The sequence below is a fragment of the Pseudorca crassidens genome, chromosome 2 (genome assembly GCF_039906515.1).
Source record: "Pseudorca crassidens isolate mPseCra1 chromosome 2, mPseCra1.hap1, whole genome shotgun sequence".
Lineage (NCBI taxonomy): Eukaryota > Metazoa > Chordata > Mammalia > Artiodactyla > Delphinidae > Pseudorca > Pseudorca crassidens.
In genome coordinates this window covers 52,685,852-52,710,250 of record NC_090297.1, presented here as the reverse complement: position 1 = coordinate 52,710,250, position 24,399 = coordinate 52,685,852, and the positions used below count along the sequence as shown (strand labels likewise).

Genomic DNA, 24,399 nt, shown 5'->3' with positions numbered 1-24,399 from the left:
AAGTTCTAATGTGTTTGTTTAACATTGTTATATTACTTTACAATCAGTGCCTCAAATACTTCCTATTTTCATTAGGGAAATACCCTAGCTAATAAATTCTGAGTTTGGAATACCAGATACTGAAAATCCATGTAATTCATTCACTAAGCTAATTAGCAGTCATCTTACCTCAGTAGAAGATGGGGAACTTGATGGTAATGGAAAGGGAGTAACGGCCATCTGATTGACCGCATCTTCATTTCTGTGGATGTTAAAATAGGCAGAATCAGCACACAGTAAAAGGCAGTATCAGTACACGGTAAACGCTAAGTTCTTGGCTCAAATTAGAATCACTTCCTCAGTTCTCAGTTGAAAATGCACTCACAGCACCACAGAATTAAAAAAAAAATGTAAATATACACTGGTTTTGAGCATGCAAAGCCACTAGGTACAAAAACAGATGTATTACTCAAGGGATACCAAGATACAATTATTAGTGACAAAGAGTGATGATGCTACAAGTTGGCCAACTTCTGCTTAGTAAGTCAGGTGCTGCAGAGGATACTTTTGGAAAGGCATCAACTCTTTCAACACCGAGGAGTATAAATTTTTCATATGGGGTGTGCAACCTCTAGGCCCCATTAATGTCTGAAGCATTTTGTTCTTTGAACTGGAAAGGTTCCCAGCCTCCTCATTTGGCTTCTAAATTTGTTCTGCCAGATGAAGGATGATGGGATGTATATGACAGTTCCCGCATGGGCGGACTGTGTGAGAAGGAGTCTAATTGGAGCACAGGAGGTGGGAGCTAAAACTTCATTACCAGGAAGACAGGCACAGAACAGCTCCTAGAATACCAGTTCTGGTGATTTGGGCTATTTCCACTATGTTACTAGCAAATGGTAGGTAAGCAGTGGTTCTGTGGGAAATCTATCCTTTACTGTTCATTCGTGACACACAACCAAAATAGTTATCTCAAGATTTATGTGAAGTTGGACTTTAGGTTTCACAATATAAACCAAAGAAGCTTCTTACTGGTGTGCAAAGATTTAAGACTGTTCACAGATCTCTTGTCCAGTGTACATAGGATAGCCACTATCTGACTTAGGAGGGCACTCAAATCCATTTTATCCCATTTTATTTTTTATGTCTCACCAATTGGAAAAAGATCCATCAGTCGATGTCTTTCCTACTTTGAGGCTTTAATCATATCACTGCCTTTACCTGAAATGCCTTTCTTTTTAAAATTTATACCCCACTCATCCTTCTCCTCCAGTGTGAGTTCAATAACCTCAACGACATGAATTATTCCCTTGAGTTCAAAGACTATATATTGATGTCTTCCAAATTCACAGTTAGCCTGCATCTTTTTCTGAGCCTAGGATCTGCATATCCAACTCCCACTTTACATCTCCACTAGATGTCTTAGATGCATCTCAAATAAAATAAAGCTCTTTATCCCGCTCAGTTCCCAGAGGGTTCCACAGTCAACTTCCTCTCCACCTTAGTAAATATCAACAGTATTCACCCAGTTGTTTAACCAGGAACCTAAAAGTCATTCTTGAAACCTCTCACTGCTCAATTGTATACCTAATCCATCAAGAAGTCTTATTGATCCCATCTTCAAAACGTATCTTGAATCTTTGCACTTCTTTCCTTCCTATCCTAGTACAAGTGATCATCATTTCTCACCTGAATTAATATATTTAAGAACATCCTATTTGGTCTCCCTACTTACACTCTTCATCCTCTGTTCAATCCATTCTTCACCCAGCAGTTATTATGGTTCTAAAACATAAATCTGATTATATTTCTTTCTCCTGCTTAAAATCCTCCTATGGCTCCTTACTGCACTTAGGATCAAGTTCAAAATTGTTAGGGAGGCTATAAGGCCTTGAGCAATCTGGCCCCAGCTCCCACCTCTGGCCTTTTCTTGTTCCCCCTTCTCTTCCTCACTCTGATCCAACCCAATTACACAGGCCTCCTCTCCATTTCTCAGCTGAGCCAAGCTCCATCCACCTCATGGCCTTCTCTCATCTTCTCTTCTGCTCTGCATGCTTCATGCCCAAATCTTTTGTCTGATTTTTTCCTATTTCTCCTTCATAGCTCACCATAAATGTCATTTCCTGAAACAAGCTTTCCAGGACCTCCACTATATGCTCACAGCACCTGTCAATGATCATAAATCTGTTTTCTTTCAAAATGTACCTGATTTGTACGCACACCTGCTTCAAATCTGTCTTCCCCTCAAATGTAAGCACTCCAAGGACAGAACTCATGTCCTTCCTACTCTCTATTACATCATCTAGGGCAAACACATTGCCTGGAAAATAGTCTGTACTTAACATAGTTATTTTTAAAAATGTAATGATCACTCACTTCATTAAAGAGACAGAGGCAGTTTCAGTTCTAGAACTACCATTAAACTAGCTGTGGGATTTGGGGGAAATCACTTCCAAGAGAATCCGTCTCCTGATCTCTTAAGTAATAAGTAGGTTGAACTGTAAGAATTCTAAGTTGATAAAAATTCTTGTGGAATAAGGCAGAGTATAAATTAAGAGATGAAGTCTAGGTACCATTTCTTGCTCTAACCTTCTTAAATCCTTAGATTATCTAGCACGCCAGCCAAACCAAAGCAAAGGGAGAAAAACTAAAATCACAAAGTGACACAGAGCATGAAGAACATGTCTGTTTCTTCTGACATTATTATAGATTCCCTGAGCATGCACTATTATGTTAAGAGATGGCTATAGTTTTTCAGGGAGTACAATCCATTCCTCAGCAATTTGCTCATACACAGAAGAAGTAATCAATTACCCATGGGTAAGTAACAGCATCTTCCCAGTGGTAATTCCCTTTCCCATTCAATCTCCCCCATGGAATAACACAATAGAGCTCAGCTCTAGCTTAGAGCTGAAAGCCAATAGGACATATCTGCTCCAGATTCAGAGCCCGTGGGGCAGAGCGTATTTGGCAGTAATTAAGCAGATGGCTTTTCATATCTCTTTCAAAGGTTACCGGCATTAAAAAACGTAGCTACACGTAAATTCTTATTGAGAAATTATGATTAGCTGGACCAAGTTATCCCTTCATAATTTAACAATTTTCCCCAAATTAGTATGACTTTACTGGCCTTTAAAGTCCATATTAATTTTTTAAAAACAGAACAGTACAGAAAACCTCAGTGGAGTGAAGAAAGCTGCTATAAAAATTTACAGTTCATAATCCGTTATAATCCACTAGTGAGTGAGTGTTCACACACCTCGGCATTAAGCAAGTGGAGACCTGACAGGGCAGCAATTTTAAAGAGAAAGAAATGGGAAGAGGGAAATCAAAGGAGAGAAGATAATTACACTTCACACAAACAGTTAACCTGAAAGACTTCTGGGGACCCTCTGACCCCTCAGAGTCCATGATTCTCATAAGGAATGAAATCTGTTTGCTTCATAATTAACCTTTTCTTCCCAGTACAATCAACATAAGTTTCTTAGGTCCTGGTGCCCCACACGGTATACAATCAGGAATTGTAATTGTTTGTTGGTGTTTTTGTAATTCTTTTTAACAGCTGTTGGGAGAGAGAGAGTGGAATTCTACCATGGATAAATGTGAGGTTTCCAGGGTACCTTGGAACACTGTATAGGTATGTCCTTATCACTGGACTTGCTGTGCTCTATTAAGATTATTTGTGGGCTCCCCTGGTGGCGCAGTGGTTGAGAGTCCGCCTGCCAATGCAGGGGACACGGGTTCGTGCCCCGGTCCGGGAAGATCCCACATGCCGCGGAGCGGCTGGGCCCGTGAGCCATGGCCGCTGAGCCTGCGCGTCCGGAGCCTGTGCTCCGCAACGGGAGAGGCCACGACAGCAAGAGGCCCGCGTACCGCAAAAAAAAAAAAAAAAAAAAAAAAAGGATTATTTGTGCTGCTCTTTCTCCCTCTCTAAACACAGAGATGGGATCTTATTTCTTTATATCCCCAGCTTGTAGCAGGATACCTCAGCGAGAGTAGGTGTACTATAAATGTCTGTTGAGTGAAAGGGGTCTTAACAAAGCAGGAAAAAGATATGAAGTAGAACTATCAAGAGTGTGCTCTATGCTTTCCAAGCTACTTCACGAGTTAGAGAAGATGTGCTGCCTGCAGTCAGCCAGCTATTGGTATTTACCACATTAATGGACATTTCTCGGAGTGTCTGCCCAGCTCACAGTGATTACATGGATGGGCTATACTGTGTAACACCGACAGCTGGCCTCAACCCCAGTGGATGTAGGGGGCAGATGCCAGCCACATTTTGAGCCCATCAGTTCTCTCTCCCAGGGACTCAAAATCTAGAACAGACTCATAGAGATCAAGAGTGTGGTATCTAGACAATACTAATGGAAATGCTCAAGGCTAAACAGGGGCTTCAGAACTCCCTTCTGCTGACGTCTCTGAAGTCACCCTACTTCCTTCTTTTCAGAGTCTTAGCTGTATGGCTTCTTCTTAAGAGTCCACAAGATATCCCTGTATTCTTACAATACATTCTCCTTTTAATTTAAGCTGGCTAGAGTTTACTTCAATTGGTAATTGAAGTAACTTCTAATTACTTCAATTAGAGTTTACTTCAATAATATAGCTCTGATTTCATTTTGAATATATTCATTTGTTTAACAAATATTTATACTATGAATACAAAAATGAATAAAACATGATTCCTGCCTTTGATGATATTAGCAATTAGTGAGGAACACAGCTAGGGTAAACAGACAATCACAATAGTGGAATTTCTATCTAGGGACTGTCAATTTAGTTTTTCTCCAAAAGGATGCTAGAACACACCCAATTCAGTTTTTTTGTTTGTAGAATATTTATATTTATGACAAAGACACACTCTGGATCCACATTTCAATTCAATCTTGTTATAAAAATATATTCATATTGGTAAAAATCGTGCAAAACATGTGTTAGGCAGAATTCTAAGAAGGCTCCCAAGATTCCTGCTCCCTGGTTTACAGGTTGTGAGTAGGATGAATTCCCTTCCATGATTAGGTTAAATTATACAGCATAGCTGACCTTAAGATAAAGGCAGATTACCAGGTTGGGCAAGACCTAATCACACGGGCCCTTTAAATCTGGAGATTTCACTTCTTAGAGCCTCATTGTCCTGATCTCTGAAATTAGTAGGTTGACCTACATGAATTTTAAGGAATGCCTGGAGGTCAGAGATAGAAAGTCAGAGATTAGAAGTACCATCTCTGGCTTGAGCATGAAAGGGGCCTCATGGTAAAGGATGTGAATGGCCTCTAAAAGCTAAGAAAAGTCTCCATCTAAGAACCAACAAGGAAATAGACTTTAACAAGAATGAGCTTGGAAGTAGATTTTTACCCAAGGCTCCAGAAAAGCGCTCAGCCTGGCCAACATCTTGATTTCTGTCTCATGATATCCTAAGCAGAGAGCCCAGCCCCTCTGTGCCAGACTTCTGACCTACAGAACTGTCAGCTAATACACGGGTGTTGTTCTAAGCCATTATATTTGTGGTAGTTTGTTACACAGCAAGAGAAAAATAATAGCTAACAAAACTTTTTGATTTGGAAAACACGATCACCAGAAACATAACTTTTGAGTTCTTACCATGTATTGCTGTTTTGATGCTTTTTATGTGTTAACTCATTTAACCTTCATAACAATTCTACGTAGTAGTTATAATTATTTTCTTCATTTTACACAGAGGTTAAGCTACCTGACCAAAGGCACAAAGCTAATAAATAGCAAGCTCAGATTAAAATCCAGCCATCTGGCTTCAAAACCTACTCTTTTAACTATTATATTACAGTGTTTTCCATTTCAATAGCCTGACCCAAAGCCACAAATATCTTCTCTCATATATGCAAGCTAATATCCCCAGATCCATCTTGGGGAAAAGTTCTACTAGGTCACAATTTACTCTTTTTTTTTTCTTGCGGTATGCGGGCCTCTCACTGTTGTGGCCTCTCCCGTTGTGGAGCACAGGCTCCGGATGCGCAGGCTCAGCGGCCATGACCCATGGGCCCATCCGCTCCGCGGCATGTGGGATCCTCCCGAACCGGGGCACGAACCCGCGTCCCCTGCATCGGCAGGCGGACTCTCAACCACTGCGCCACCAGGGAAGCCCTGTCACAATTTACTCTTAAAGCTATTTCACAATTTTCCTCAGGGTAAAGATGCATGCAGGGTTCTAAGTTTGCGCACTCTGACTCGATCAACTTTTCATAATTAAGTTCGGAGTATCACAGCTACATTACTCATCCCTCAAATAAATATAATGACTGTAAAATGCTTTAAAATACTCATTGTGCTTGATAGTGCAGGTAGGATGGTGAATAGTGTGATGGGGTGTAATTCCCTCAGTACTCTTCTCTGACAGTGAGTAGGGCTGTTCCTAAATCCTCTGGCTGGTAGTTTTCTTCACCTTTAAAGTTGAGCCAGTTCTCCATTAACTACGTTTCCTTTTCTGCCTTGGTGATCATGGAAACACAGGCTGAGATGGAACCTCTGTTGCCTGGGTACCTAACTGACCATAGGGAGCAGAGAGGCCCCCTTGCTGAGCCCCGGTAGACCTGTACAATGAGAAAGAAAGAAACCCTGTGTCGTTTTAAGCGACTGACATTTGGGCTGTTAGTTAATGTTTGAAGCATTATTGAGTCTATCCTGACTCAAAGATGTTCTAAACAAGTTTATTCTATAATAATTTTTTTCCGAAAAGTCATGCTTGTACCTTAATCAGAATAGCTAAAAACTGGAAACAACCCAAATGTCCACCTTCAGGAGAATGGATCAAAAAATTGTGGTATCTTCATAGATTGGAATATTCCTCAGTAATTAAAGGAACTATTGATATATAGGACAACAAGGATAAATCTCAAAAAAATTATGTAAAATGAAAGAAACCAGACACAGAATGATAGATCTTGCTTGATTCTATTTACACGAAGCTCAAGAATAGTTAAAACTAATCTGTGGTGACAGAAATCAGACGTGTTGGCTCTGCAGGGAGGGACTGACTGGAAAGGAGCACCAGGAAGCTTTCCGGGTGAATGAATTTCTTACATTTTTGTTTTGGGTGATGGCTACACAGGTGTATGCTTTGTATTATCAAAACTCAACAAACTGAACACTTAAAATCTATTGCATTGAGTATAAATCATACTCCAGTTTAAAAATGAATTCATGATTATATAATGTGTAAGACGTCTATGTGCTCTTCTGGAAAGAAATCCAGTCCTAAGCAGACCTAGGTAAATGTACAGTTCCATCTGCAGTTCTACCAGTAAGATGTAAGCAAGATACTATGCAACTTTTAAAAAATCTTGCTTCTTAATCTATAAAATTAGGATAATATCTTCTAACAGAATTGAGAGATAACATAAATGTCATAACACTAAAGCATAGGAACAATAGTTAACATTTAATGTTTTATGATGTTCAGTCTCAGATGCTTACATTTTCAGGTGCTAAGTCCTCAGTTACTCTTGATTCATTCACCCATCAACTCTTAGACCCAAAGAAAGCATTCAGTCTAAAGGTCTCATTCTAAAGATTTCATTCTTTTTTCTCTTTTCTTCTAGTTCAATGTCCCCATCCTAATTCATGCACTTTTCACATCGTCTATACTGTGACAACAGCTTTCTCTGTGTCTCAGTCAATCCAAATCACTCCCGTCTCAACTGTGAAATCCCCTCTCTGTGACCAAGCCTGCAAATGCACTCTGAATAACCCAACATCATAGAGTTCCCTCTACGGGTGTTAGTTTTGCCTGATGTATAGTTATTTATCTGCATGTATTGGAAGTTCTTGAATAACTTCTTACTTAACTCCGTGGTCTTATATAGTATCTGAGATACAGTAGGTACTCAATAAATACTTGAATTAAATTTGTTCATGCAGTTTAGACTTAATTTTTTCCTATGTAGATCTACCCAGGTAGCATTAACTAGCTCTTGCTGTACCACTGTCACAACAGCAATCTCTCTCTCTTCTGAATTTCTAAACTACTAACATGGCTTTTCTCAGCAACTTCTTTCTAGTCTTCTAAGAATACTTCACTGCATTCTTAGAAGCACATACATGTCACATACAGGGATTTGTTGATAAAACCCTTTATGTTTATTCCTTACCCATCAAAGTTGTAACCATAATTAAGTTGTAGTAAGAGATTTCAATAACATGTTATTTAAAGCATCAGTCCAATAATTATTGACTAATTCCTTAGGATTAAATATGAGATTCTCTCTCTGATGTAAACTCTAAAAGAATGCTACAAATTGTGGTTAAAAGAAAGATTAGTGAGATATGAGGAGAACATACTTATCTTCAGGAAAGCACACAGAGCCCATGACAACAGTTTCTGAATGAGGAAAAAAAAAAGACATCTGATGTAATGGGCTGTGTGTATGTGTGTGTGTGTGTATTTGTAGAATTCCACAATTTTTCATTTATCAGGGTCTGAGATATCTCCAAGGAGAATTTCTCCTTCTTTTAAAAGTGAAAGTGTGTTTCATCCTAAAATTTATACGGAATAGCCAAAACAATCTTGAAAAAGAAGAACAAAGTTGGAGGTCTCACCCTTCCTGATTTCGCAATGTACTACAATGCTATAGCAATCAAAACAATGTTGTATTAGCTTAAGAACAGACATATAGACCAATGGAATAGAATAGAAAGCCCTGAAATAAACCCTCAGTGTAGGGTCAAATGATTTCAACAAGGGTGCCAAGACCATTCAATGGGGGAAAGGATGATCTTTTCAACAAATTGTACAGGGAAACCTGGATATCCACATGCAAAAGAATGAAGTTGGATCCTTCCCCTATACCACATACAGAAATTAACTCAAAATAGATCAAAGACTTGAACATAAGAGCTAAAACTATAAAACTGTTAAAGAAAACATAGGGGACAAACTTCATGACATTGGATTTGGCAATGATATCTTGGATTTGACACCAAAAGCCCAAGCAACAACAAATAGATAAATTGGACTATATTAAAATGAAAAACTTCCGTGGATCAAAGGACACAATCAACAGAGTGAAAGGCAACCTATGGAATGGGAGAAAACTTTTGCAAATCGTATATCTGATAATGAGTTAATATCCAGAATACGTAAAGAATTCCTGCCACTCAACAACAAAACAAACAACCTGATTAAAAAACAGGAAAAAGACTTGAAAAGACACAAATGGCCAATAAACACATCAAAAAATGCTCAATATCACTAATCATCAGAGAAATGCACATCAAAACCACAATGAGATACCATCTCATACCCAATAGGATAAGTACTATCAAAAAAATGGAAAACAATAAGAGTTGGTGAGGTTGTAGAGAAACTGGAACCCTTGTCCACTGTTGGTAGGAATGTAATATGGTGTAGCTGCTATGGAAACTATAGTGGTTCTTCAAAAAACTGAAAATAGAATTGCCATATAATTCAGCAATTCCACTTCCGGGTATATATGGAAAAGAATTGAGAGTCTCAAACAGACATTTGTACACTCATGTTCATACTAACATTATTCACAATAGTCAAAAGGTAGAAGCAACCCAAGTGTTTCTCAACAGATGAATGGATAAACATACAATGGAATATCATTCAATTTTAAAAAGGAAGGCAATTCTGACACATGTTACAACATGGATGAACCTTGAAAACATTATGGTAAGCGAAATAAGCCAGTAACAAAAGGACAAATACTGTATGAGTCCACTTTTATGAGATACCTAGTGTAGTTAAATTGAGAGAGAGAAAGTAGAAAGATAGTTGCCAGGAGCTTGGAGGTGGGTGCGGAGAGGACAGAATGGGGTATTATTTGTCAATGAGTATAGAGTTGCAGTTCTGCAAGATGTAAAAAGTTTTGGAGATAGATGGTGGTGATGGCTGTACAACAATGTGAATATACTTAATTCTACTTTAACTGTACACTTAAAAATGGTTAATAAGGTAGATTTTATGTTATGCATATTTTACCACAATTTAAAAAATTAACTAAGACCAAACAAAGTACAAGTGTGATGAGAATACATTTGAATTATTTAGAATATCACTTAAAACCATTTTGTCTTCAGGACTGCTCTGGTCTTACCACTTGGAAATTCACTTTCACTAAACCCATAAATCTTATTTTATGTCCACAAAACAGCATTATATCAAAAGTAGAAGTTATGTGCCTGAATTCAACCAGGAGTACTGAGTACGTTGATTTAATTTTTTGCAACCTGTTCTAAAATGATTATAACTACAATCTAGTGGCTAGCACATTGTTTAGGTGTACACATACAAAAAGCTGAATAAATGAACACATGAACACAACTAAACAGGCCTAGATAATTTTTTCTGACTGTATTATCAATAAATACAGTGATGTGAGACACCTGAAAATAAACTCTACATTTGCTATATTAATTGGAACATGACATTGAATTAACATTCAGCCAGGAAACCTCCATGTAAATGAACCAGAAGTAACATATAAAACAAAGCAAATCATTATATCTCAGTGGGAGCAAAACTCCTTCCTGAAAAGATTCCAGGAGGTATTTCTAACTATATGAATACACTAAATAGTTTCCAATTTCCAACTGGAAAAACCACCAAAATAGCTAAATATGCTGAATCTGAAATAAATGCCTAGTGAGTGGAATTATGAACTCCATTTACGGCATTCCTAACAATGTCAATCACTAACTGAGGGCTGCTGGGAGTGACTCAGCATCTAGACCCACATTTTACAAAGGTGGCCCCAGGTAAGTTCTAAATAATGGCTGCAATTTGTACAGAGAAAAGTTGACTCATAAAATATTTGGCAGTGAAGGTTGGCAGGAGAGTTAATATGGGGAGCTTTAGGACTGGATGGGATAAACGACAGCCTACCAAGTTTCTCATAGAGACTCTTTCTAAAGCTAGTACAGTAGATATCCACAGCCATTCTCCTCTTTATTCCGGCTGGCAAAGCCCAAATGTTGTTCAGATATCCAGCCCTCACTGGAAGGCCATGTGCTAGGAAAGGTGACTCTTCCTGCAGGTATAAGTCTGGGAAAAATCTTGCCTGATTTCTCTGAAATCATCGTGGTAATCTCATTTCAAGAGCCAATGGCAATGGAAACCTGTCATACTGGAGATCCTCAGTAGAGACTTGTTCAGAGGTCTTGTGCTCTGCTAAAGAAGTCTGAAAAATAAAACCTTCTCAGGATCAAGGCTTAGAGCCTACATGTGACAAGCATATGTGCAGAGAGAACTCGCTCTGGTTGCTCATGATTTGTTCAGAGAGCTCTACTTTTAGCATCCTTCCCATTCATTAGGATTCTTTGGCAGCAAGCAATAGAAATGAATTTAGGCCACCTTAAGCAAAAGGTAATTTATTAGAGGGATATTGGAATCTTACAAAACATAGGCAGGCTATATGATCAGACTTGGAACAGACCAGGAACTAAGAGACTTCCAGAGGACAAGGAAGCAGGATGCAGAATGATGTCATAGCAGGAGCCTCTGATCAAGGCCCTGTGGCTCCATGAATAAACACCATACATACAAAGTCACTCACATTACTTGCTTCCTGTTCTAAGCCTAAGGTATCATACTGTCCAAACTTAGGTTGCATGACCACCCACGGGCCACACCTTGGCAGTGAAAGAGAGATCTATTTCAGCGCCTACAGAGGGAGACAGGTATCTAGATTTACTGTTTTTACCGTTCCATCATACTATATACATTGTGTGCATGTGTGTGTGTGTTTGGGGGAGAGGAGTCTATCAAAGGAAACAGGCATTCTACTGTGTAGACAGGTGTAAAAATACTGCCAAAAAAAAAATAAATCCCATCATCCCTGTGACTATCACAACTAGCTGTTTCTGAGTGCCAAAAGAAGTGAAACAAATATAGTCATGATTCCCACAAGCTGGTGTTAAGAAATAGGAGCAGCAAAGAAAAAGTTAGCAATTCTATTCATGCAATAATAACAGTGGTTTTCAAAGATACTTCACAAGTCATACAAGAAAGATGGTCTTGTTTGGTAGCAGCACTTTACCTAATTGACTAAATTCATCTGAATTCACGAATGGCCCTGTAAAATATTTGGTTACTTCAGACTACCTAGCTACAGCCACCCTCAAAAGAGAAAAATTTACGGCTACTGTGGATATGCAAAAGAATATGTCATAGGCTGTCAAGATGTTTCCAGAAATGTATGCCCCGATGGAATGATAACTGGATTAAATATACAGCTTCCCAAGGTTACCACAGTCTGTCAAAGGGAGCAATATATAAATTCCAATGTTTTTGACAAAAGATCAAAACACAAAACACTCTAATTTCACCTTGTTCTTGAACCAAAAGTCTTATAAATTCTACTTATGAATTTAAAATTACTATTTAAAATGGATAGTACAGGAAACAAGTATGGAAGAAATAAGCAAGAGTCAGCATTTCAGAGCACCTGAGAGACTTATATGGCTCTACCACACGGTCCAACTAAACAAAGAAACAGAAGAGCCTTGAAACTACAGGAGAGTCTCTACTTCCTACAACTGCTAACATGGTTCAGTGCTAATGACAGGCCTCCTCCTCAAAACTTCTTGTCATATATGCCCTGGATGATATTTTATTGTGCACTTGAAAAGGGGCCTTGCATTCTTTAATGGTCTATGAGAGTGAGAAAGATGCTTGCTTACAGAAATCAAATCAAATGACACACATAGCTGTGTTCATCCAATGATACTTTCCTAAAGAAGGACTGCTTTTCTTCTAGAAGTAATGTTCAGGTATATTGGGCATAACATCCAATTCTAGAAATCTTTGGGTTTCTATACATACTATGACTTTGCTTACTTATCCTTCTGGTCTGAGGTTAAACGTCTTTCTCTGTGACACCCTCCCACAGGCTTCAAAGACCAGGTTAGATGTGTCTCTTATATGTTCCTATAGTATCACAGCATTTACACCACTGGATAAGGTACTGGACTGTTTTACTCTCTGTGTCCTCTCTTAGAGCAGAGACTGTGTTCTCTGTGTCACTCGCTCCACAACACTTGCACAAGTAGGCACTGTGCAAATACTTGTCAAACAAATGCATGAATGTTTCTTAAGTCAAATTCATACTTGTTCCCACAATCTTTTTTCCCTCCTATTAATCAAAACTAGATGTAAAGAATCAAGAGCACAATAAAGGTCTTAAAAACAGGCATTCAATTTGTTTATTCAGATGGACTTACTCTGACATTCACATTAATTTCAAATCAACTTCATCTTTTAGGGATGTGGCTAGAGGATAACAGGCCACACCATATTTTTAATTATAAAAACAAGACATGTTCAGTGGATACAGTAAGGTGGATCCCATGGCGAGTCCACTTTCACTTGTTAGGGCTTGACAGCTAGCACTAAATCTTTCCAAGGGTTTCAGTTTCATTTGGCCTCCTTTAGCCCCAGCAGTTTTTAACAGGACACATTTTCCACATGTAATTAAGTAATGGAGAGTGAGTTGTTATACATGACATTTAATTTTCGATAGTGGGGGAAGGTATGACAAGAGCTGCAGGCAAGATCATTCGTCTTCTTGGATCCCTGCACTGCCAAATACAGCAATTCATTCTTGATCGTATTAATACAGTGTTCCTCCCGTACTGAAATCGGAGCGCTTGTGTAGAGGGGCTCATGTAGAACAGGAAAACTCACAGAATTGAATGTATGGTACACAGTAAGCCCCCAGATTGTAATATATATCTAGATGATCTAGAGTAGAATAATTTAGTATACCAGAGTCTATATGTGCCATTGGGCACAATTACATGATTACAGGATTGTCCAAAATCTAGCAATGTAGGGAGCTAAGGGCAAAAAGTGATTATGTAAGTCATATATACACAGCAGCAACTTGCTAATTTTCCTTGATGACTCACACACCCCTTTTGTGAATTATAGATCAATTAGTATATGAATAAAGACAAGTGTTAAAAGACTATAAGGACGTGATCACACAAATGTACATCACTACAGACTAAAGACCCTAGTTAATTAAAATGTTGCCTGCAGCATATTTTAACAGCTTTCTGTGATTACTACTAATCATTCTCCCAAACCTGTGGCCAGTTCCCATTTTTATCTCAATTGTCAATAAATTTGAAAAAGAGTTGCTCAGGTATAAAAGCCAAAATTTTCCGTACAATGGAAATGCACAGGGAATCACTAATTTCAACTAAGGAAGGAAATACTGCCAAAGAAAAGCACTAATCAAAGAAATACAATTTATAAAAATCAGTTTTTAAAGTAACATTATATCACACAAAGCAGTTATGCCGTTTTAAGGAAAAGTACAATTGCGTCTGTTGTACTGAGATGATTTAAGTGCTAAATTCCTGAAACTTGGTAACAAATCAGTATTTAATTGTTTCAGGATTTGGTTCCAAACTAGGCAAAATTAGAGTTCTTGTAACAACAGCCTGAAAGAGGTAATTTATAGGCAGAGGCTGAAAGATGTATCTAAATGAGTAATGAACTAGACAATCAGCCTGAAGAAGTGAGGATGATGTGTTGGATAGCACCTCAAATGCACAGGTTACTACACACGAATAGGACACCAATCTACCATGATACCCTTATTGGTGATGTAAAGAGCTGATGAGCAATAAAGTATTTTCTTTTTTGATTTCCTTAAGTGCTTTAAATTCCGACCCTACTTGATATCACTTACCTCAGTAAAATCTATTATAATACATTTTATTGACATGGGGATTAATTGATGTTAATTAGAGTTCTCTTTATACAGTCCTCAATTAAAGAGTGTTCCACTCCTTGTTGGAGGATCAGGTCATCATTTAAAAAAGAAGACCACGGAGAAGAAACAGAAGCAGAAGCAGCAGCAGCTCAACAACAGGAGACAGGGAAATAAAAAGCATTTTAGGCAGGCTGTGTCCTTGTCTCTTATTCTAACATTTGCCAGAAATGGTTGTATATAATGTCCGTACCTATCTCTTCCAGGGCTTAATCATTATGATGTGAATTAAAGCATTCTAAAACTGTGAATGCGCTTCACTCAAAAATTGGTCAAGATTCTGGAATGAGACAAAGTATATATGAGAAGTGGTTCTTCTTTTCACCCCTCCTCTTCCCTTCTCCCTAACTGCTTCTTTCCTTCTCTTTTACCTCTGTCCTCCCTCCCTCCCCACCTTCTTCTGCCATCAACATCATCTCCAGCATCTTCATCACTATAGCAGCCACCATTGTTGAGTCCATATTGCCAGGCAATTTACATGTATAAATACATTAGACATGTATAAATACATTATAAATATAGAGATAGCTACATTATCCCCATACTAAAGCTCAGGAAATGGACCAAGCTCACAAATCTGGGATATCACAGAGTAGGTTTCAAGCCCAGGCAGGGTGAACTGCGGTTTCTTTTTTTAATCACTAAGCCTTAGAGTTCAGTCTTGTTTTAGAAAACAAGGTAAGAGTTCTTAGTCAAATGACTAGTTCCTTCCCTATGGAAACTGAAGCATGAATTAATTAATAAAATGCTGGCACACAAATTATTAGATACATATCTATTGAATAAAACAAAAGGTTGTAAGCAGTGTGTACATCTCTCTTGATACAATTCAAGCTCATTTCCCTTTAGATAGTCTAAAAGTGGATATGATAGATTGTTCAGAATCAAGCCCACATCATTTTCCCCCCTATAGAAGAAGATATAGAAAATATCCCTAAGTTAGATTATTTGAGAAAGTAGTAGGGAGAGGGACTAAAGTATGAGGAATTTTGTAAAATATGAGTTATATGTCTATATGCATTTTTGAATCCACAAAATAAGTCAAACTAACTTACTATGATTGTTGCCTTTGGAGAATAAATAATCTGGATTGCTCAGTAGGAGCTGAAAGGAAATTTATTCAATAAAGCTTTCTGAATGCCCACTATGGGCTAGGCACTATAATGTAATGACCATGTAAGAAAGGCTCATAATCAGATGACATATTTTGAATGTAGTTTGATCCTTCTAAGTTTCTTAAAATCACTTCCAGTAAATAAGTATTCAGCAGCATCCTCAATCACGCTTACACCATTAATTTCCTGAACAAATTTTTTTCTTGATTCTGAACAATCAAAATTGAAACCACCAGACACTAAATTAATGGGAGTATATTACTATTATTAAAATTCTACTCAGCTTTCTCTTCTGTACTCTAAATAATTTCAGTTCGTTTAACCTTTCTTTCTTGAAGGAGGGGGGTTCTATTTCCCAACTACTTAATTGCATTAAATGATTTCCTTTGGATCCTACTCAATTTTCTTTTGCTCTCTTTAAAATGGGATGACACGGCATGAGTCATAAAGGCCCCACAAATGCTGAAGAGGTAACAGTAATGTTTATCATTAATAATGTCCCTTGCAGCAGTTGCCACCATGTGCCAAGCACTGATGTGCAAACTCTACTGAGTGCTATGTAACGTCTTCTCATGTGATCCTCACACAGCTTCACACAAAGTTCTAAAGCCTAAATGGCTTCACCTCTTTACTTGTATGCACTTCTCTTGATGGACATCTTAAATTTTTGAGGGGCTGACCTTTCCTCAAGTCTGTTCATGTTTTCATCATCTAACTCTAATTTTGTAACCTCTGGCAACAGCAAGGGCCAAGAAACCCCAAAAAAGAGATTGGTGTCTGACAGAGGACTTCAAGGTGAGTAAGCCAGAGGTGGTCGTCTTAATAAATACATAAAGACAGATGAGAGGAGGAAGGTTTCTCCCCCTAGAAAAAAGGGTAAAAACCCCTGGAAATCCAGAAAGTGTTACTGAGCAAGAGAAAAGGGCATCGATGTAGGATTTCTTCAGGAGCAAAGCACCAACGCCTGTGAGGCTGAAGTGATGGCATGGAAAGGAATATTTCAATCACCTACATTAGTGCCCATATCTGGGAATAAAACTCCCCCTTAATCCCAGCCATCTTCTGGGAGTGGATGGGTCTTACTAACAGGTAACTATAGAGAAGGGGGAGAAAAACAATGATCATCACCATCATAAAGGACCAGCTAACATTTTTTCAAGCCTTTACTCCATGCTGGACACTGTGGTAAGCATTTCTAATTTTTGAAACACCACAATGAGTGAGGTAAGTGCTTTATAGCCCCCATTTTACAGATAATAACTGAGGCCCAAAGCAAAAAGAAACAGCATGACTGTTAACATACAGGGTTAGTTACATCCCCAAGAATAATTCAGACTCATCTGTCATTTCAGTCCAATAACAGGGAATCAAGCTTCCTTCCACTGCTGGTGATGGCCACCACCAATGAGGAGTCCCAATTCTGACTCATTTAAGCCAAAAGGGCTCAGTCAGCTAGCAGATGAGGTGCGGGCAAATGTGGAGCCCCAAACGGACCACACGACTCCAGACAGCAGAGCTCACATCTCCTCCCCTCTGTATTTCTCACCAGCACTCTTAATATGAAGCTTCTAAAATTTTCCTGGGTTCTTTTTTTCCTGCATATTCTTTGATGAAGGCATTAATGATTCAGCAAATTACCAAATGATGGTGACAGTAGGATGAGAAGCTAGAATATTCTATCATATTTATAAAGAGGATAATCAGGAAGAATTTTTTTTAATGGAAATAAAAGTACAAGCCTCAATGACCACTTCTATCACGTGAAACGTAAGTAACAAGAACACATCACAATCGAAACGATCTATACTTTTCTCGAAGTGACAGTCACAAGAGGGAAATATATTTTTAGAATACAGTGATTTTGTTAAACAAACGAAAGATGAAATAGTCTTACACAAATGATAACATCTCAAGAGGTGATCTTAAGTTTTAGAAAACCAGATGTATCTATCCTACCTGATGAAAACAAGCTTGACCTTTGACGGGGCAGTCTTAATAATGGCAGATGCATTTTGATGACTTCTTCCATACAGGATCTGATTGTTTATCTGTGGGGTAAAAAATCAAATGCACTTGTAAAATTGTAATATATATATATTTTGTATGAAAATATATATGTATATATACATGTATACAAGTATATGTGTATGTACTTGGAATTAAAAAATGAAGTTCATTCATTTTTAAGTAGGTAGATGTAGGACTCTTTAATGCTAAAAATCTTAACATTCTTCACAGTATAGATTCAAACACTAATTCTAAGCAGCTGCTAAAATCTCTTAAATTCTAATTTGAATGCAGTTAATAAAGAACATACAGTTTTTGACCCTTTTGCTAAACTTGACAGCAGCAGTTGAGCTAGATGCAAAAACCTTATGATAGATATTTCATTTCCTACAGCTTTTCCAGACTCCTAAAAAATGCGGAAAACAGACCAAACTGTGGTATTCATCAGAGCTCTGGAGTGTCCATTACATATGATTCTGTAAACGTGTCAAGGTTATTACATAGCATAAATTTTGTTACTCCAGAGGATGTAAATATTACATCCCCATTTTAAGTCAAATATTAGAGCAATTGCACTGAAACATTTTACTGTACCCAATCAATGAGGCATCCACTCTTATCCAAGATGTGGTGGGATTTTTAATTTGATTGAATTCACCTAAATATGACCTAAAAACATTTATATTCTAAATTTTTTCACTCCAGATTTTCCCACTGCTAAAGTATGATGATAGTCATAATCAATCTTTTATTTTATTTCAGCCATTTGATAAGAGCTCACACAGTTTTGGCTTTTTCTCTCTTGTCTCTTCAATAAGTAATGATCTATGTCATACTGTCCCTTTTTAACTGAGGCCTTGATAATTTCTATTATTTAAGGGATAGTATAGAACACTATATAAGGAATAGTAAAAAGGAATTTATGCTTTATGCAATTAGCATCTAATTTGTCTGTCCTTGATGTCTCTGAACTTTTGCATTTGAAGACATCTGGAAAAGGTATCATTTTTGTCATAACAGCTATAATGAGAAAGTATTTGGAAATAAACACTTCAAAGGATGGAATGAAAATATAATATTTTTAACTGTCTAAAATGAAGCTCATCCACCACCTCAAAGTGATAAAGCTGGTACTCCTATCACAGGCTACTGCAAAGACTAAATTTGAACCACTGCTTCACTATGCCTCTCATTTTATCAGCTTTTGTTCTTCACCAAGATAATCAATCTCCCAGAAATCCACTGATCTCCACACTGTCATTTCTCTGCGTCTCAGTTTCTTCTTCTTTAAAAGGAATCTAAGCACCTATTTCATAAAACTATTGTGAGAATTAAATAATGTCTTTAAATTTTATTTACAGTAATCTTGATACCCAAATGATTTTTAATTTTTATGTGTTAAAACTACTCATTTTTCTGTTAAGATTTCTGCCTTTTTAACATGATGTATTTAAAAATGTGCCCACCCTCTGTACGGTACTATGATGATGGATACATGCCATTATACATTTGTCCAAACCTACAGAATGTACAACACCCAGAGTGAGCGCTAATGTAAACTTACGGACTTCGAGTGATTACGATGGGTCAATATAGGTTCATCAGTTGTAACGAATGCACCACTCTGGAAGCGGATGTTGGTAATGAGGGAGGCTGTGCATGTTTGGGGATAGGGGGGTCCCTAGGAAATCTCTTTACCTTCCTCTCAATTTTCCTGCTCTAAAAAAAAAAATCATTTTTTAAGCGCCCACCCTCTAGATAACATATTTTCTCCTAATACTTTTATGGTTTTATTTTTCTTATATTTACATCTTCTTACCTAATTTAGTTATAAGGGAAATAGTTAGTCATGTAGTCATTAAGAGTGATGTGAAAAAGCATACTTAATGACATAAGAAATATCAAAAATGTATTAAGTGACAAAGCCTGGCTACAACATAGTATGTCTAGCATGATCACCTTTTTTGCTAACCATAGTTTTCAATCTCTTTAACGGATAATGAACTGCAAATCAGAAAGTTTAAATCACAATTTTAAAATGAGACGATGCATGGACTATGCTTGATCCAACGCCTGGCACTCAGGTGATTATGTGTGAATATCTTCCCCACAGTGCCTGGCCTCTGCTTTAAGAAAGTCTTTCCTAAACCACGACCTATCAAACCTTCTTGTCTTTGAATTCTATGGCACTAGGTTTAAAATAATTCCTCTTATTCCATTTGCACCTCACCTGCATGGTAAAGTCAACCCCTGTCAGGTGGAAAGCATCCATGCAGGCATATAACATTTATTGAACAGAGCTAAACTCCTTGAGGGCAGGAACTGGTGTCCTTTTCTTGGTATTCCCCACCCTTCATACACAGCTTGCATACAATGGTGCTCAGTGAGGATGCACTGAATCACAGAGCCCTGAATGGAAGTAACACTTCCATTAATCAACTGCTGGTATGCTTTCTCTGAGGTGGGCTCCAGCTTTCAAAGTGATTGAAGTTTAAAAAAAAAAAAAAAGTTTTTTTGGTTAGCAAAAGCTTGAGCATATAGAAAATTGAGCTGTTTCATGTTTATGGATATGCCTGTCTTTTAGCTGTGATGCTCCATTTTGATAGAATAGAATCCATGGCAGTATTATTCTAAGAGGAAAAAAATCATAGCCCAAATGAAGAAAGCAAGTCATTAATTTCAATTTACCTAAGAGTAAAGCTAAAGTTATAAGTCTTTCCTGGTGCTGTTTCTGAATATTCAGAGGCCCTGGCAGTAGAAAGGCGAGGCAGCTTGCTTGCTGGCAATGTTTTTTCCAGTGCCAACAACTGTGGCATTTACTGCTAAGGCAGCTGCTCCCTGCCAATGATCAGGGGCCTCTAGAGAGACTCTGCTACTCAGTGGAAAACTGGGAACAGAACAGGAAACTCAAGATAGAGTGAAACCTTATTTTACTGGATTAAATCTAAAAGGAAAAATGCAGATCTCCGGATAAAAATAATCCAAGACAAAGTCTCTTTTCTGGCTTCAGAAATGTCACATTAGCAGCCCTCTGAGTTTCAGGAGAGGAAGATCTCTTCTGTGTTTTCTTAGATCTTATTGTATACAAAACAATTTCACTATTTAAACAAAAGGTATATAGCTTCCAATGACATAAGCAGGTTTTTTATATTTCTTCATTTCTAAGGACACCCATTCCAGAGAAAATTCAGTAAGTAATTAGAAAGAATATGATGCATTTTATGCAAATTAACTTCAGACTGTCACTTTTCCTATTTCTGAGAAGGTGCTGTTTTCTGAGGGCACTATTGTTTAAACAACAGATGGAGGACGTCTTCTAAGTATAGCATAGACAGAAAGAAAGCATATTGTACCTCCTGGAAGTTTTTCAGGTTAATTCTAATTAATAATAACTACCAGCCACTGAGTGCTTTCTCCATGCCAAACACTCTGCAAAGCTCTTGACGCATAGGATCTCAGTTAAATCTCAGAATAACCAGGTGTTATGTACTTTCACCAGATTATGAAACTGGTACTCCAAGACCTTGAGTAATTTGCCCAAGGTGATTTAGCTATTAGTTGAAAACCCTGTTTTCCTAAGGCACACCTAGAGGTATTATCATCCGTATGGTGCACATAAAAATCAGCTGATTTCGGGCTTCCCTGGTGGTGCAGTGGTTGACAGTCCGCCTGCCGATGCAGGGGACACAGGTTCGTGCCCCGGTCCAGGAAGATCCCACATGCCGCGGAGCCACTGGGCCCGTGAGCCATGGCCGCTGAGCCTGCGTGTCCGGAGCCTGTGCTACGCAACGGGAGAGGCCACAACAGTGAGAGGGCCGCGTATCACAAAAAAAAAAAAAAAAAAAAAAAATCAGCTGATTTCTAAAGTCATCTTTGTAAAGGTGTCTATTAAATAAACTCTGAGCTGAACACCTACCATCTTAGGTCCTGGAATTTTGAGATACACAAGTCAGAATCAAGCATTTTACCACAATGCATAGAGGCAAGACCTGATAGGCTTTTGAAATCCCTAATGCAGTATGCAGTTCTGTAAGACTGCACCTTTCCTTTTGAGCAAACAAGCTACACCCTGAACAGTAATATATACTTATTTCACTTTTGCTTCATTATACAAATAGACAAAGATTGACTAACTTTTAAGTATTTTTCTGACCCAAGCCAAAGGAAAACAGTTAAAATATTTCATCCTTTCAGAATATGTGATCACTCAGATTATCTAGAGATTGGAAAACACATTATTATTTTCCATATACTTCCAGTAAACTGAGAATTAGAGAAACTAAGTGCTTGCCCAAAGTTTCTCCTTTCAAAGGCAACTCAATGATATACAGAAAAAATAATAAATTATTTAGGTATATCCTTATCTTTGATACTATCTAATAATTGCAAGAAGAACTATCCTTAGTCCTGACTTGTTATTCCAACTCCCCCCAAATAGTCTATTTATTATCTTAAAATCTGAGATGTACAACTCTTCCATTAAAGGGTAACCATATATTCTAAGTCTGGGACAGTCCAGTTTATGCACGTTGTTCCCATTATTTATAACGCTCCCTCTCAAAAGTAACCAAGTTTGGGTGATAAATAATATCTTTTCCCACGTTCACCCAGCCATGACTATGGGAGGTGTATTTTATGATACTCCATCTTGATTTCCATATTACTAAATGAGAAAAGATGTAGTAGAGACTTTGGGGATTGTTGCTAGCACACAACCACTTCCTTTGCCAGGGATGGTCCTTCCAACCTTCCCATCACAAACGCCATCCATAATGGTTGACAGCCAAGTTAGTATTGTTTGTCGTGCCACTCCAGGCTGAAGCTGGAGGACATATGACACAGACTGGGACCATCAAGATTCTCTCTTTTCTGGGGGTTTAAAGGAGCTTTATATACTTTATATACTTTCTGTATGAAGGAGCTTTTTATACTCTTGATCTACAATTCTGGTTTTCTTATCTGTGTTTGGCTTCCTCTTCTGATTACTGACAAAAAAAGGCCTTTCTGAGATCCTCCACAAGGTCAGTAACTTCTATCTCAGCTCTATGATCTCTGGTCCCGAATGACACTAATATTTTATCATGGGTAAGTTAGCTCATCTTTTCCTAAGTTCTGAATTTCCAACTGAATGAAATGTCATTCAGGAGCAACTTATAGCAGTTCTACATACTGAAGACAATAGCTCCAAATAAGAAACATCTGTATTTGGAAAACTTACATCATATTATAATGGGTTTTCACTTTGATCCATATTTCCCCTCAGGGGTTGGTTTCTGCTACTCAGGGCAGGGGGGGCAACAAAAAACACAAAACACTGATTTGAGGTAATCCCTCTATATTCAGGTACAGAGATGGAATATTTAATTGCAATATTTTATAGTTTGTAGAAGAAGTAGAATTAGGTTAATCCAGCAATGATTCAGCAAAAGTAAACAGATATAAATCCTTTTGTTACACTACATAAACTTTCACTTTAGAAGTCCTTAATGAGATTTGTTTCAATAAAATTAATTATTCAAAAATATCATGAAGAGGTAGCTTTTCAACTATTCTTAATTTTCCATAGTTAAACTGAACATGAATATAAATTTATGCTGGAGAGCAGCTCAATTAAATCTACTCAAAAATGTACCAAATTGGAAGTAAAAGATAATTAACTTAAGCTTAAATTAGAAATATTAATTCTACAAAAATTAAAATTTAGTTCAAGCAACAGATTTGCCTGAGGTTTGAATATGTTAAAATATATTATGCTCAAAAACACACCCTTGGCCCATGCTTTTATTAAATAGGATGATTTATTATGAACAGTAATAAATTATTATTAAAAAATTGAGTTAGAATTCAGGTAACTGAAATTGCTGATGAAATCTGAGAGTCTTCCCTAATTCACTTGTAAATATATTCTAAACTTTACATTTCAAGACATTAGAATCTACAGGTTAACGTTTTTCTTAAATTAACTCTCACTGACTACAACACACATGTAGAGAAATAAAAAACAAATCATAAGTTTTATAACTTGATGGATCTTCTTACACTTTATTTTTTAATCTAAAAATTCCAAGGACTTCCCTGGTGGTGCAGTGGTTAAGAATCCTCCTGCCAATGCAGGGGACGTGGGTTCGAGCCCTGGTCCAGGAAGATCCCACATGCCATGGAACCAAGCCCGTGTGCCACAACTACTGAGCCTGTGGCCCACAACTACTGAGCCCACGTGCCTAGAGCCCATGCTTCGCAACAAGAGAAGCCACCACAATGAGAAGCCACCACAATGAGAAGCCTGCACACCTCAACAAAGAGTAGCCCCCACTCACTGCAACTAGAGAAAGCCCACGAGCAGCAACAAAGACCCAATGCAACCAAAAAAAAAAAAAATTTAATTACAATTCCACTTCTAAGAATTTATCCTAAAAAGATTAAAAATCAAGGTGTGGGCTTCCCTGGTGGCACAGTGGTTGAGAGTCTGCCTGCCGATGCAGGGGACACAGGTTCGTGCCCCGGTCTGGGAAGATCCCACATGTCAC

General features: G+C 37.8%; 1 protein-coding gene across 12 annotated transcripts in view; it reads right to left on the bottom strand.

The window, feature by feature from the left end:
- PATJ (PATJ crumbs cell polarity complex component) overlaps positions 1-24,399 on the bottom strand; it is a 356,331-nt gene that overhangs the window by 101,659 nt on the left and 230,273 nt on the right. For all 12 annotated transcript variants that reach the window (XM_067726362.1, XM_067726358.1, XM_067726363.1 and 9 more), the window contains 2 exons: positions 17,822-17,913; positions 169-241 (listed from right to left, as the gene is read on the bottom strand). In XM_067726362.1, the coding sequence (XP_067582463.1) occupies positions 169-241; positions 17,822-17,913 (165 nt within the window). The remainder of the gene's footprint in view (positions 1-168; positions 242-17,821; positions 17,914-24,399) is intronic.